Genomic DNA, 16,925 nt, shown 5'->3' with positions numbered 1-16,925 from the left:
TTTCCCCTCAGAATAAATGGAGAAAGAAAAAAAAAAACACCCCAATAGACAGGTGAATATTATTAAACTGATGACAGTTGAGCATATTTACTGTATAGCTAATTCAACATGTGATTTTATTATTATTTTTTTACGACAAAAGAAAAAATTGTTTTCGCTTTATTCGATCTCTGTAAAGATTCAAATTTTGCGTCTTTTGCGCCATGTTTAGTTCTGAAGTACAATTCGCTTTTTATAGGAACTTAAATAATGTAAAAATTTAAGATTTTTAGTTTGTTCAATTAAAGGGACTTTTAAATATTATCTGAAGTACAATTTCCATAATAGAAGTGTTAATCCGTTAGTTATAAACTAATAAAATGTATAAGAATTGAAATAATTTCAAAAAAGACGCAAAATTCGAATCATTAATTTTTTTTAAACATCGAAAGGTTAATTTAAACCAATCAATATTTTAATAATTATTTTTGAAATACAAAGCCCAAAAAGCTGAGAAATCCTTTCTCTTATGTAGAAAGTATTAAGATATTTCAGTATCTGACAAAATATTTCGAGACTAACTAATTCTTCCCATCCAAGTAGAATTTCGCCTGATGAGAAATTGTGGATTGAATTCAATTCAGGACTACCCCACAAAGAGTTTGTAGAAGGAACTGCCAACTGTTAAAATATTAAATGAATAACATGATAACCACCAGGATAGGTTGTTATCATGTTATTCAAAGAGTTCCTGTTGAGTCTAAGAGGGTGGGATATGGCAGCTGAAAACACGGGGGGGGGGCGAACGAACAGTACGCCCCCCCATATGGATAATACTAAATATTTTTTTCAGGTAAGTTCTTTTGTCTCTTAGAAGCAAATATATTTCAGAAAAAAAAATTTTATAGTAAAAAAATTAAAAAAAACTCTTCTGAAAAAAATTTTTTAATTTTTTATTTATAAAAAAAAAGAACAGTAAATATTAAAAAAACATAGGTATGATATTTTTCATGATCAATGATTTCCTGCCTATGTTGACTTTTTCTTCCCCAACAAAACACCAATGAAGGATAAATTAATGTACATTAATCTACCAAAAATAAGCATATAAAAATAAATATTTAAAACAAAGTTTTTATGCGTATCTATGCATTTCGGTTTTTTTTACTTAGATTTCAGCAAAAAAGAATCTTTTTAAATATATTTTTTTTTGGCTTAAAATTAGTTTCGTTTAATTAAAAAATTATAAGGAAAAAAAACAGTAAGTATTATAAAACATAAAGTATGATCTTTTTCATGATCAATAATTTCCAGCCTATGCTGACTTTTCCTTCCCCAACAAATCACCTATGTGGGATAAACTAATGTACATTAATCTACAAAAAATAAGAATAAGAATATAAAAATAAATATTTAAAACAAAGTATTTTTGCGCATCTATGCATTAATTTTTTAATTTACTTAGATTTCAGCAAAAAAGAATATTTTTAAATATATATATTTTTTTCTGTTTAAAATTAGTTTCGTTTAGTTAAAAAATCATAATAAGAAAATCTGCTTTTTAAATACTAATTAGGAAATCAGCTTACAACTAGTATCTTAAAATAATAATTATGAGAAATGCTCTAAAAAATCGTGCTCTTTTCCGTATTCTGTACAAAATTTTAGTACGATTCTTGGTTTTAAAAAAAAAATCGGCGTTTTGCTTTCTTAAACGCCAATACTGGCCACTTTCTCTCCCTTTGTTGCTACCTCATCCCCGTACTGACTTAAAGAGTAACCCAGTTTCCATGTAATCCGGTCTACCTACCTTTCTCTCCAGTGCCAACTTAAGGTGGAATGAACTATAGTAACTATTCATTAACTCGAAATTTAAATTCTTGGTGTTAGGACTGAGGGATGTCCGATTACCGCTCAGTTAATAGCTACAAAAAGTGTCATGTAAAAACGGATCTGATTTTTCAGAAACTCGCTTCGTCTTTGTAAAGAGATACTACTTAATATTTTATTTTTATAATATGGCAATATTTGTCCCTTTTAAAATTTTTCCTAAACCAAGCAAGTTTGATCTCTGCAGTAATCCCTCTTTTGATAAACATAAATATAAGATACACAGATTTACTCCTTTACTACTCGGTTTTCATTATTTTTTAAGTAATAATAATTTATTCCACAAACATTTTTCATATTCACAAAAGGGTGGCTTTATTTTCATATCGATATTTTGTGCTTTTCATCTACGGCATAGATAGCGCCGGTTAAAGATGAACAAACTTTTATACTTCAGAATTCCGTACGCTAATACCCCCAAGAGGAAGAATAAATACAAAAGCACTGTGTAAAAACATAAGTTGAAAAAATAAAACAGTCATTAAATTATGTTTATTTAATACCATCATTTAATAGAGCAAAGGCGGCTAGATAGGAAAGAACCGGAAAAAGTTTTATGCCAAGATTGCTGATTAATTCTTGTAGCTAAAGCTCCTAATCAGGCAATATAACTTCGATTTTTAGCATTTCTAAGGCGATCTTTGTAGATTAAAACAAAAATGATTAATTATACTGGGCTGCATTAAAAAAAAAAGTCATGCTGATTTTTAGATAAAGTTACCCTTTTCCCCACAGCTTTCGAGAAATCCAAGTTTTATCAGTTATTGATTAGACTTGGAAGAAAAAAATTATTATTTCAACCATTAATATTTTGCTGGGCTAGAGTGAAAATTCGGAAGCGCGAACAATATTAGAAGATACTTCAGAGGGAATTGCGTCAAAAAAATTTTAAAAAGACTATTTTCTAGGTTTTAATTTTAAACTTATGTGATCAGCTTCTACAACTGCTTTCCTCATTCCAAACACCCTTTCACTATAAAAAAAAAAATTAGCTACAATTATTGGGACCTCTGAAACGACAGAGTAAAATTATTTTTACAGCTAAATTTCCTCTTAAAGGATAGTCAAAAAATTTTAAAACAAGGGAAATGTGGAAAGTTTAGATGTTTAAACCCTTAAAATTGTGAAGAAAACATATAATTGTTTTCCCGCCATTTTTTATCCTAATGTCTACGTATTTTAGCATAAAGCGTGTAAGGTTATCTGATCTTATCAACTTTTAGTTAATAATCAAGTTATTTAGGAGTAAAAAATTCTGGTGCCGTAAAAGACAATACTGACACTCAAATTCAATAAAAATTTCTTTTAACTATTTTAAAAATAGCTATGAATAACAAAAAGGTTCAAAGCAAAGTTTCACATCGAATACCATAAATACTTATAAAAGCCGGTCGAACAAATTACGCCCCATTATAAGCTAGTCACAGCACATTTTTAGGTTATTGCTACATGGGGAGCTCTGCCCGATCAGTCAGCAATATACTTACCTTGCAAAATTCTGTATGTTAGGATTTGACACCCATAAATTACAAAATAATAAATAGTTCTAATATATTAAAACATCTTGAGTGAATTATTTAGCACTCATTAAAAAAGTTTTTATTAAATAAAATTCTCTTCAGTTTATTATGAAAAAAATAATAAGACGGGATTTTTGACATAAGACTATCGGGTCGTAGCGAAGATAATTCAATACTTTCCTGCAACCGAATCCTATCAAAAGAGTGATAACTTATTATAAAATCTCAAAAGCAAGAAAACTAAATGTCTGGGAATATCAAGAATCAATATTGTTCTAAAACTCTTGCTAAGAAACTGGGTGCTGTAAAAAGAATTTGCTATCTTAGCATAGATTTAAGATATAAGTTTTGCTAATAATCTTAGTTAATAGCAGCTATATTTTTACTGTTCACTTCAAAATATCTAAAAGGTGCTAATTATTAGCTAGGTACATTTGGCAGATAAGAAAGTATTATTTGATCAATTTCTATACATTTAAAATTGCACCATAGAAAATTTTCTGCATGTTTTTTAAGGCTAGGGAAAAAACAAACACTGAAAATGAATTTTAGTTGAGTATCTTCCAGTGCAACATCAATACAACTAGAATAACATAAAAAGAAAATTATCATTATTAGATTATTATTACTCAATCAAAAACAAACTTCTGCTACAAGATATCACACCAGTAAGTCTTTACTTTAAAAATTATATTCCAAATTCTAATGATAAATAAGCTTGAAAAAACATGACAGAATACAAATTTAGAGATATTTTTAATAAATAAGCAAACTTTTATCAAACTATGACAAAGAATCATACATTTCACAACACTTCCCAGCTGTTAAAGATTTCATAAATCTAACAAGCATCAGGAGAAACAGGAAGACCAATCTTTCATCTTGAATGCGTCCCCAAAACATAATTGCATCACCAGCAGGATTCAAACCACATGCACTGTACTTCAGATACAGCCAAAAGAACCTGTCGGGACCGGATGCAAAGATCGCATTTTAAAAAATGCAAGCAATAAAATAATCATCCTAAGCCTTGAATGGATTATTGCTAATTGAGGACATTATCTTCTGAAAACATGGGCTTTAATTTAAAAGCAGATGAATAATATTCCTCTTCTAAATCATACAGTTCAGAAGCCATGTCATCTCTAAGATTTGTCAGTTTAGAATCAATGCTATCTTGCACAGCTCTGCACATTTTTGTTTTCTGAGAGATAGCTTCATTGACAGATGGAAAGTCATTAAGAATAAGATACTGCTTTATGTCCGATATTAACTTCATTAAAGATTCAGCTGCACGAACCTAAAAAGAAAAGAGCAATCAGTAAAGATTAAAATTTCAGTATATTTGTACGTGATAATGGTTAATAAAAAATTTCCATAAATCTTAATCACTAGGGTTCACACTAGTAATGAAAATTTAGGTCAAAAATCAAACTTTAGAATTGTCTGATTCAATAATGCTACGGTACACATCAAAAGTTATTAATCACCATCTATTACATCTTAAAACTAATAAGGTTCATTACCCCATAATGATTGAAGATTAGAATTGATTAAAACTAAGTGAAAGAAAAGCAAAATCTAAACAAAACGATTCAACCCAAATTAAAATGATGAGACGAAATAAATAAACGAGGAAAACAGAGAAAGTAAGAATTAACAAAATGTACTAAAAATTCTAAAGAAAGATAATTTAAAAAAATTATGTTTTATTGATGAACAATTACACCGCCAGTACATGAAGAAATGCATTTACATTATAATTGTCATTCCATTTGAAAAATCTAAAAGCTAAAACCTAACCTACTTTGGAATTTCTTAACATACTTCAAGGCAACAATATTATCAAGAAATTGTACTGATATGAACCCTGTTAATTTAGAAAAATCAGCTTTAAAACAAATTAAGATAAAAAAATTTTATTTAATGTACCTAAATATATTTTTAGAAGGTTTTTAAATCTCATAACACAAAAATCCAAGCTTCACTTAAATTATGCCAATTTGCTCCATACAGCAGATAAATATTTTCGAGCAGTAGTCTTAATATTTGATTCTCTGTTTAAGTAAATAAAATTTATAAGATTTCTATGCACCACTACTTCTAAACAAGTCATAGGCTCAAGTGGTATGCCACTTTGTTTTAGCTATGTCATGTTGAGCTTTTTAAAATGTCAAAATGAAACAAAAATCTTGAGATTAGAGTTAGTAGTTCTCTATTGTTCTTAAAAATATTCTTTGTTGAATCCGGAGCAGTTGGCATCTCCGTTTATATACGCTTAGATTACATTAGGTTTATGTTTGATAAAAATCTTGAATTGTGTAATAAAAAATTATGTGTTTTTAGAACCAAGAAATTCAGTAAATTATTTCCATATAACGGTAAAAAATACTTTATGCAAGGTTTTATTTCTGACTAAGAAGCGGCTAGTCAGAGAAAAATCAACTGACTTAATACAAGAAAAATCTCAATTTACTGCAATGATTAGATAGTCCAGCACAGTGATCTAAAAAGCAGCTATAGATTTTGTTTCACTTCATTTGTCTTTCAGATATGAGATTTAGATGGAAATGAAACATGGAAAAAAATACATTGAATACAAATTTAAAGTAAACAATATTTTGCTAAAAAATAAATAAGTAATGCAAGTTTTTGATACAAAGCAGAATTGGAACCACAATTAAGAACTTTTAACTAGTTACTTCATGTTCAGTATTGTATTATAATTTAAGTCTACCAAAGTTTCAACTATACATACGTTTACTGAAGTACATTTACAGCTTAATTGATGATTTTGAAATGTGTTAACAAAATGTAATCCAGGACTAAATAGCATTGAAACTCTAAGATATATTTAAAAGGAAAAATAACACCCAATGCATTTTTTAAAAAAATGCTTGGTTCGGCAAATAAAAATAAGTTCTGACCATTTCTAAGAGATAAAACTAATGTCTACGTAGTTATGAAAGAATAATCTAGAATTGTGACAAAGCTTTGGGATTCTTCTACCTAGCTTACTTGCAAAGGAATGAGCTCATAAAGGTATCTCTGAAAAAAGGTGTAAAGTATACCTTTCTCTTCAGAAATACAGAAGCACCTTAAAGGGTCAAAATATTTACAGGTGGAATTTCTAACCATCTAAAGGTATAAAAATTGGCTTAACTGCAGATGGCATTCTACTCAATTCTGCAAAAAGTTATGTAACTAATAAATAAAAATACACTTCATATTTTAATAGACTAATGTATGCAGCATCAGAATCATACTAAACATCATATAATCAGAAACACGGACCAAAGTATGCTAATCATCATTTGCACATTTGATACAGGAGAAAAGGCCATTACAACTTCCAGTGTACAAAACTCATAATATAGAATCAATTGCTTAAAATACTGCTCTATCTGGGACAGTACTTGATTTCATCACATAGAAATAACACAAGCTGGTGTTAAAGAAATAAAGCAACCTAACATGCTGCAAAAAGATCCGAACATATTATATCTATATTTCATATGGAATACTCAAAATCGTACAACATACTAAAATTCACAAAAACAGGTTAATATATGTCTGACATTTAACAAGTCCACAAGGAATGCAACACATGTCAGAACATAAAAATGAATCAGAATTTGAAGGCTTTCTTCCATTTAAATTCAGAGAGATTCCCTAATAACTCATCATTAACATCTACAAGCATCATAGTGGGTCAAAGGAAAAACAGATAAAATTTTCTAATAAATCGAAACTTTTTGGAATAACATACATTGGTTGACTACTTATAAAATGGGCAGATGACTAACTAAAAAAAAATTACTTTTCCTTATTCAAGTACAACAAAGGAAATTTTCATCACAAAGAATGCAACATGCTATTTAAAATTTCATAATAGCTATGGACAAAATAGTGTTAATAAATATCCAACTCAAATGTTAAAAAAGTACTGAACTCAAAATTTGAGGTCAATTTATAGAAAATGTATTTAGTACTGCAGCATCAAAAACATAGCCAGTATCAAGGTGTAACACTGGTCAAATATTTCTTACACATCTACTCATAAACCAGTCAAATCTGTGAAAAATGCAAATCTTTATACTTATGATTAAAAAGGATTATAAGCATAATACTGCTTCTGCACATAAATTTAGAAAATACATGCTCCATATAACTATTTTACAAGCAAGGCAACATGAATACATCAATATATATATAAATAAATCAGATAATTTGAGTTTCTCTTCAATTTAAATTCAGAGAGATTCCCTAATAACTCATCATTAAAGAGCCTTAAGAATAGACAACAAAAAAAGAAAGGAATTTTATCTGTATGATCAAACTAGGCAACAATAACAAGAGTTTTAAATATTTTAAAATGAAGCTATTGCCCTTTCAGTATATTTAAAATTTTTGGACACAAAGAAAATCATGATTGACTTAAACACATTTGGAATTAAATTTATTTTTTTTGATGTTTAACATTTAACATAAAAAATTAATCTAGACCACTAGAAGATAATGCAAAAGAGTAAAGTAATTCTTACACAAACTAGTATTTCCTTAAATAAATGGAACATCAGGAATTCATCAAAATGGAGTCAGATAAATTCATAATAACAGAAAATTGAATAATCTTGTTCGGGAAGACATTTAAGATGACTCATGATCTATCTTAAAACAAATTTAAAAAATAAATTGGAGATATGAAATCTTTCAATTATTTGTTTAAATTAATTCCTTAGCATGCCTGAAAATACTGCATATGTGTATAGAATACGAATACCTGCTAACTTCGATTGAATATTCAAATTTAATGTGTTAGTAATTTTTAAATTTACTATAACTCTGCTTTAAAATTTTGATATACAATGATACTATTCTGATATATTTGATCACTACAAATAAATGACTTTAACCAATGCATTTGAAACCTAAATGCAAACAAAATTAGTCATGTTAGGCTTAACCTTAATCAGTGTTTTCATCATAGAAAAAAAATGGGTGAGAATTTCTCACCCTTTCTCAAAAACAGGGTGAGATTTCAAAAACTTAAGTGAGATTTCTGAAAACTAAAAAAACACAAAAACTCTTGAAAAAAAAAATAATTTCTTTAATTATAATACATTTTTTATGTCTTCTATTTTTTAAAGCATTGAATATTTTTGGTGCATCATCATAGAAGATTTTGCCTTTACAAGGCATTTATCCATCTTACATAAAAAATCGCACATAAAAAAATTTGAACGTACATGAAGAAACCTAACCTACGGTAAACATGTGGTTACAGAGAAATGTGTTCTCAAAGGAGTTCTGTGGTTGTGTTCTGTTGTTCAAGAAAAGGTTTTGAACTATACTGGTAAATAGGGAAGGCAGATAACGGGGCAGATGTTGAAAATAATGAAAGATCCAGGAAAAGTGAAACGGATTTTATTCAAAATGGCGTAATTCTAAGCTTTTTTCGAAAATGCAAGAAATTCGCGAATTTTGAAATTGATTTATAGAATGCGTGAATTTCTCGCGGTAATAATTTTTTAATGCGAGAAAAGAAAAAAATATCCGAGATTCTCGCGTTCTCGCACTGTAGTCAAAAAACTGCCTTAATCTTTTTTTTTCCACCATCACTTTGTATATTGCGGGGAGCTAGGATCTTTAGAATGACATCTATACATATGATTCAGAGTTTTAAAGACTATCTTCCATTTAATTTCAGAGAGATTCCCTAATAACTCATCATTATCACTTTTTAAATAGTTAAACACATTTTTAAAACACTATAGATCTCATAGCAATACCATAAAACTATTACAAGACAGAGTTAAAACAAAATCTGGCATACATATATAATAAAGAATTGCCAAAAGGTTCCCAAGTAAATCAATAATATACTTCTTTAAAATTAATTTTATAATGAAGACTACAAAAATATATTACACTACTTTCAAATATAATAAAAGTTTATCAGATCATATAATACTCTCTTCAATTTAAATTCAGAGAGATTCCCTAATAACTCATCATTTTATAAATTTTTAAACATGTATAGAAACAATGACATCTCAGGACTGATAATTTAACACAGTTAAAAACAAAGCTTAAGCTGTTATGCTGAAAAAAAATCTCAAGATATATCACCATAACATTCTTCAAATTGAAAAATGACAACTTCTTTACAAAGTTTATCAACCACAGTGGGAGATCCAAACAAGACTTTTTGTGAGATTTATAAAAAACTTGTCTCTCTTCGATCGATCTTCATTATATCGAGCAGTAGTAGAAAATACAAAATATATACAGAAATTATTTAGGTATGATTAAAATCACAATGATAATAATAATTTTAAAAAAAAAGCTTAAGAAAGAAAATGGTAAAGGAAGGGAGAAAGAGAGACTGTTTTCAAGAGTTTTCAAGAAAAATGTTTCTAACAGTTTTCAAGAAAAATGCCAATGCACTAACTAATCACAACAAAATGGATTTTTATTAATAGGCTGGCATTCACTGACTATAATTATGGTATTAATATAGTTGCTATTTCAGATATTGAGTACATTATTGATGAAACATTTTCATATGAAACTATCTTGTAGAAATATTTCCATTAAATTTATAGCTTTCATAATCTCTTTGAAGACAAAGCTTTTATATATCTTCACACTATTTTCTATCAAAAACATGGAGATTAGCGTTTACAGAAAATATAACCCGAAAATAATAAAATAGGCTGCTTCTATGATTTCCAGAAATTAGGGGATTTTTTTTTCCTCCATATTTATCTTTAAAGAATGTTATACAAAAAATAAATTTGTTATGATTCACAATACAATTATAGCATTTTTATATAAACAAATTCTTATAAAATATTGAATTTGTACAATATTAGTTTTTACTATCCAGTCTTGTTTACTATCCAGTCCTCAGAAATAACAAATTATAAAGACGCCCGGTGGATGAGCGGTAGAGCTGTTGTGCCACAGGTCCCTGGTTCGATCCTCAGTCAGGGCAAGGTTGACTCAGTCTTTCATCCCTTCAGTGGGTCAACAAGAGTACCAAGCATGCTTGGGAGCTAAACGCCGGGGGCTCTGCGTTCGGCTGACCACCTGACCGGAACATCTGCTCCCGCACCCCAGAGTCCAAGGTCAAGAAAACTGAGTTGGGCCCAGTAGGCCTTGGCCCTCTATGGACTGTCATGCTGCTGAGTTTAGTTTAGTTTTAACAAATTAGAAAAGGTCAACTAATATCAGGAATGTTTCGAGCTATGCCAAATGCGTGACGGTCATCACCAAGAGGCATATATGTATTATTCTTATCTGGGCTATCTTTTTGCTGAACGTAATGTAAATCATGAACATTCACTAAGCAATTGTAATAAAAATAAAAACATTGATTTAAGAATGTGAGTTAAAGACATAAACATCCAGTTCTTAACCATATCTTCGTATAAATATATTTTGATTTATTTCTTTGTTTATAAAAATTTAAACAATCATAAGTTTGTGTCGAGGCAGAAAAGGCATACTTCTCGCATAAGCTCTGAACTTTAAAAATATCAAGAAAAGATTAGATTAATTTAATTAGTCAAGATAAGATTAAATTATGAATACTCACAATATTTGCAGCTCTTACATGCATTTCACACTGATCCTGTGATGTCGCAAGGGGACGAATTACATTTCCTCCATCATCCTCATGACTAGGTCTAGCTAATTTAACTATTTCAGTAAAGTTATCAACCATAGATTTCACATCATCTTTTAATCGTTTATTGTAAGACTTTAAAAGTGCCTCTTTGCTCTGTGGTAAGTTTTTCACTTGTGCCATTATAACCTGAAAAAGAATTATCTTAATTTTCAGTCTGTCAAAAAAATAAATAATAAAAAACAGTTAAAAATACATTAATTTATATAAATATTTGTCTTAAATAGCTAATTACATCCAATTATAAAGGTTAAAGATCAAATTACAGCTTTATTTACAAAAGCAACTGAAAATGTCTTAAAAAATAAACCTTTCTATAAAGAGAGTGTCTTCCCAAAGCATTTTTAAAAATATGGTCTGCTTGCCCTTATAGAAGCTTAAATAAAGTTGTTAATAATAAAGTAAGCATAGTTTAAATGTTGTTGAAGATCAAATTCAGTTATTACATAATATTACACAGTTTAACAAATTTTTAGTGTTATGTGGGTGCCCCATCAAAACTCCAAGTACCTAGAAACACCATGCCTTTTTTTTCTTTTTCAAAGCGAGAACTCTTGATTACTATAAATATATCAAGGGTATTTGTGACAAAGTGAAAACCCTGAAAATTTTATGTCAGGGTTCCCACTCTATGATGAGATTGAAATTCAAGGACTTTCCAGGACTTTTCAAGGACCTCAACAAAATTTTCAAGGACCTTAATCTAAGACCAATTTTAAAAATTATTCTCTTCTATTTTACTAGAAGCAGCAATGCTTGTTGTGGCAATAATTAATTTGAAATATAATACCTAAATGCTTTGCCTATATAGAGAGAAGAGAGTATATGTATCAGTGTTTTCATCATAGAAAAAAAATGGTTGAGAATTTCTCACCCTTTCTCAAAAACAGGGTGAGATTTCAAAAACAGGGTGAGATTTCTAAAAACTAAAAAAACACAAAAACTCTAGGACATTTTTTTTTTAATTATAATACATTTCTAACGTCTTCTATTTTTTAAAGCATTGAATATTTTTGGTGCATCATCATAGAAGATTTTGCCTTTACAAGGTATTTGTCCATCTTACATTAGTGCATAAAAAATTTGAACATCTTACACGAAGAAACCTTAACTACCTTTGGTAAACACGTGGTTGCAGAGAAATGTGTTCTGAAAGGGGTTCCGTGGTTGTGTTCTGTTGTTTGAAAAGGTTTTTAACAATACTGGTAAATAGGAAAGCTAGATAACGGGGCAGATGTTGAAAATAATGAAAGATACAGGCAGAAAAGTGAAACGGATTTTATTCTAAATGGCGTAATTCTAAGCTTTGTTCGAAAATGCGAGAAATTCGCGATTTTTGAAATTGATTTATAGAATGCGCAAATTTCTCGCGGTAATAATTTTTTAATGCGAGAAAAGAAAAAAATATGCGAGATTCTCGCGTTCTCGCGCTGTAGTGAAAACACTGTGTATTATGGACTAATATTTATATTTTTTTAAAAACAACCCTACTATTTTTACATATTAATTCACAAAATCATTTTCAGCACAGTCTATAACTAATGGTAATGAGGTGTTAATGGTGAAATCCTTTAATCCTGTGTATTTCTATGCGAAGGCTGCATGAAAGACAGAGCTAAATCTTAGGTATTCCATATTCCATGACTATTCCATAACCCCCTCCTCTCCTCTATTAAACATCGTTTCTGAAATTATTCATCCATAATTTACACAACCTTCTCAAAATGTTATGCAGCAAGAATTCTTTCTGAAAATAAAAATTAGAAGGAACATATCCCATTTTCACCATGTTTAAAAGCATTATTCGTTGTGTGCAATCCACAACTGCCAATGAATATGACCTGGTGGGAATATTTCTCTTTTAATTCACACTGAAGCCTCTAATAGAATTTCCAATTGACATAGGGTCCATCCATGGATAATTGAAGTATTTTAGGGAGCTTTTAACCATCATCCATGCATTTGTAAAAAGAGGACAAAATATTTTCTGCAGTTCCATGACCCATAAATTGGGAGGTAAGATACTTAGTGCAAACTTTATTATCAATTCCTTACCATAATGTCCATCTGCTTAGATTCTAGAGACTGATTTAACATCTCATCAAAGAGTACAGTGTAGCAATCAACATTATTCAGCTCATTTATAAGAATCCCTTTGAAGTATAGTGCCAATCCAAAGGAGCCCAAATAGGCTCACTTTGTGGCACTACAAAAAAATTGTCTCGCTATACAGCTATCAGCAAACATTTTGGAGAACAATTTACTAATCCCTTCACAGGAGTTACATGAATAATTACTAGTGATGCACTTCAGACTCCAGAGAATTTCAGCATCAAGCACATTCCTTTTGACCAGATAAGAAGACAATGTTACCTCGGCCACTAAAGTTTCTGTTTCACTTGGGGCACACGATGTTGAAGGAGTATTTACACCAGATGAATTAGATGTTGATGTCTTTGGAAAAAGAGAACTCAGGTCATGAGACTGCTTTTTTGTTTTACCTTTCTTTCATGTGTGATTTCAGAGCAGATTCTAAAATTTTTGCGATATTGATCTCCTTCATGCATAATCGGCACTTGGCTCTGAACTTCTTTTCGGGCATCGATAAAATCCATTCTTTATAAGCTTGATTATCCATCCATTGGGGATTAAAATAGCACTTCCCAGGCATAACTAGTCTAAACTACATAACACAAATACGAAGCCGTGCCTTTGCGAATACGCTTTACAATAAAGTTTTGAAATGACGCAAACGTAAGGACAAGTGCGGATGGTAAAACGGCAAATTTATTGAAAACTATAAGGTACATATTGTTACGAAATTCGAGAGTATTCCAGTTTCGATAAGAAAAAAGAAGATCTAAGCATATGCGACAGAAGATGAAGGGGAGTCTCGCCCCGAACACATTGATTGTCTGCTGTGCTCCGCGCGCTTGGCAGACACTAGGCCTGGTTAGAAACAGTGGCGTTAAAAATTACGTTAGAGAGCTCGGGAACAAAACAGAAAGAACGAGAAAGATCCGCGGGTGTTTTATAAAAAGGGCCGTCTGCAGTATTGGACAAATTCAAGGACCTATCAAGTTTTTCAAGGACCTAAGACGTTTTTCAAGCACTTTCAAGGACCTAAATTTAGCAAAAAAAAATTCAAGGACTTTCAAGGACTCTCAAGGACCGTGGGAACCCTGTATGTGCATTAACTCAATATCAATCACACATACATGTTTCATATTTAACATAATTTTTTAAATTTAGATTTATAATTAAATTACCTACCAATAAAGTAAATCACACTTTCATAGTAACTATTATAAGAAAAAACATAGCACTTAAAGAACAGCGATATTGGATTTTTTAAAAATTGCATGAGTATGACAATGTGTAAAAATTGTGAAAACACAAATCGCGATATCTTAGAAAGCGTGAATACATATAACATTACACAATATGGATTAAAAAACACAGATCGTGACATTAGATTTTTAAATCAGGTAAGTATGAACATCATTGTGATATTAAAATCAGTTACAAATATCCCAAACCACAAAAATCCATCAAGTCATAGGAATGAAATTGATGGATCTCTCCCAGTTAGGGTAAGAGACACATTTGCTAACTCACTATCATACGATAAGTTTTTAATTGAAAAACCCAGAATTCCACAGTACACAAGGAACACAACCAATCAATATAATTGAAATATAAGCCATCTTAAGACACCAAAAAGATGTACCAGTAGTTTTCTAAATGGGTTACATAATTATAAAACAAAAGATTTCTTAAATTAAGTTAAAATGAAACAAAACAAGATTTCTTATAAATTTGAAGCTCACATTAAAGGTAAAAATTCACATGTTGACAAAGCATCTAGACTTTTGACAGCTTAAACCAGATTTGGGTGTCAAAATCTCCTTATTCTGTTAAGAAATACTAATTATGAAACCTTTAAAAAGTATTACACACCATGCTATTTTAAGATTAAATAATAATAGATTAATTAGCAATTTAACTAACTGAAACAAGCCTCAGATAAAAATATTATTTTCTTTAAAATTTCATAACAAATTAGCATCAGTGTAAGTAAACCTACTATCAAACACAGCTTAGAAAAGCAGGGTTAGCGAAATTTACAATTTTTTTTACACAATTACTACACTCATTTTTCAACAAATGAAAAAAAGTTCTAGGTATTGTGTGAAGAACAAAACTTAATTAGAAACACAAATAAAATTCTTAAATAATGGTATTATAAGATTATTAACTTCAAATTTTTGAAGCTTTGAATGCAAGAATTAAAAACTTAAAAATTTCTGTTCGCAAGCTTTGATAACGCTATTTGATACTAAGAAAACAAATAGCATCTGTGGTACTTGATTCTTTACTATTGTACAACTACTACACTAGACTTACAATTATGCAAATCTAGTTATCAAATTATGCAAGTTGTACGAGCGAAAATTTCTATCGATAGGGATTATCTTCAAAGCTAACTATAAAATTAAAAATTACACATTCATAAAATTTATTTCATTTTATCAACAATTAGAACACATCATACCTATAATCAAAAAATTAATTGAAACTGAAAACAGGGTAAATAAAAACCAGATTTCTACATGCACTTTTAATAAGAGAACTTAATGCTGTCAGAAAGCATTATCAAGACACTATTCAAAGGAGCAGCATCAGGGATCCTTGCTATTTATTTTAGCACTATGTTATTGCTCAAGTTTCAACAAGTGAAACAGGAGTAAGAGTAATGTGCAAAGCTATGAGTATTTTCTGAATATATAGTATTAAAATTAAAAGTTTTTAGATTAGCTTTCGTGAATATCACTAGACAAAAGGATAAAACAAAAATTGTTCGCAGACCTACTATCAAACACTGCTTATTATAAAACAGGGTTAGCGAAATCTGCAATAATTTCTATCACACAATTTCTACACTCAATTCTCCACAAATGAAAAAAAAGAGTTCTAGGATTGTGTAAATTAACAGATAAAGCTGAAATTGAAATAATACATTTAATTGCTTGTTAAAAACGTAACCAAGAACTTTGCTTTTGACAGTGGCAACTCTGTTTTTATCACGAACTAAATAAAGTACAAGCATTAATAAAAACATTAGATACTAGGTAATTAATACAAAGTAAATTAATTTTACATCAGTTATTTAAATTTTGTCAGCAAGCGTTAATCACGCTATTTGGATCTAAAGCCACTACACTTAATTTACAATTCAATAAATCAAGTTATCGATTTGTACAAATCTTATAAAGCAGAGAAAAGCACAATAAGCAATTAATATCAATAAGTTTACTTCTAAACGTAACTAATAATAAAAGTATCTTATTTCAGAACATCCTATGCAATCTACATAAATCGTACAAAGGTATTGATAAATAAATGAAAAAGGTTTATATTTACATGTAAATTTAATATATTTAATCAGTTAAAAATATATTTTAAAGAATTGACAATTTAAACGACAGATATATAAAAAAATTTAAAAGGCAAACATTAACCTGAAAGCTGAATCACAGTAACGAGCAAGAACCAACGAGTAAGAAACGAACATGGATCCTAAAGAAACGAACTGAACATAAATCCTGACTTCGCATCGCTTCTTTTTCGATCAAGAAGTTCTGCCGATATTTTGATTAATGGGTCATTCTGGCTGCAGTAACTCGCATATGCGATCTCACGTCAATCTAATTCGCACATGCGTGAGAAATTTGTTGTAGTTTAAGCAGACCAACTTTCTTGGAAACTAAACAACTGATTGCAAAATTTTTAAAAAGGACTTTAGAAACTCACCTATGTGACTATCCAATTATGTTTTTAAA

At 29.7% G+C, this 16,925-nt stretch overlaps 1 protein-coding gene and 1 non-coding gene across 3 annotated transcripts; both read right to left on the bottom strand.

Annotated features, from left to right (window-relative positions):
- Positions 1–4,126: 4,126 nt before the first annotated feature.
- Positions 4,127–16,705, bottom strand: MED22 (Mediator complex subunit 22). 2 transcript variants are annotated; one of them, XM_087159250.1, is made up of 3 exons: positions 16,605–16,705; positions 10,993–11,211; positions 4,127–4,689 (listed from the first exon to the last, which is right to left on the bottom strand). In XM_087159250.1, exons 2-3 carry the CDS (start codon positions 11,203–11,205, stop codon positions 4,435–4,437), a joined length of 468 nt encoding a protein of 155 aa, XP_087015376.1. In that variant the 5' UTR covers positions 11,206–11,211; positions 16,605–16,705; the 3' UTR covers positions 4,127–4,434. The 2 variants fall into 2 exon arrangements, with proteins under 2 accessions (XP_087015376.1, XP_087015377.1); XM_087159251.1 differs by having other exon boundaries at positions 16,507–16,655.
- LOC122270817 (small nucleolar RNA SNORD18) lies at positions 6,640–6,708 on the bottom strand. Its single transcript, XR_006226006.1, has one exon. It is a non-coding gene; the product is annotated as a small nucleolar RNA SNORD18 (small nucleolar RNA).
- Positions 16,706–16,925: the final 220 nt, after the last annotated feature.

The sequence above is a fragment of the Parasteatoda tepidariorum genome, chromosome 1, assembly GCF_982258835.1.
Source record: "Parasteatoda tepidariorum strain Cologne lab strain chromosome 1, Ptep-v5.0, whole genome shotgun sequence".
Taxonomy (NCBI): Eukaryota; Metazoa; Arthropoda; class Arachnida; order Araneae; family Theridiidae; genus Parasteatoda; species Parasteatoda tepidariorum.
This window is presented reverse-complemented; position numbering and strand designations above follow the sequence as displayed.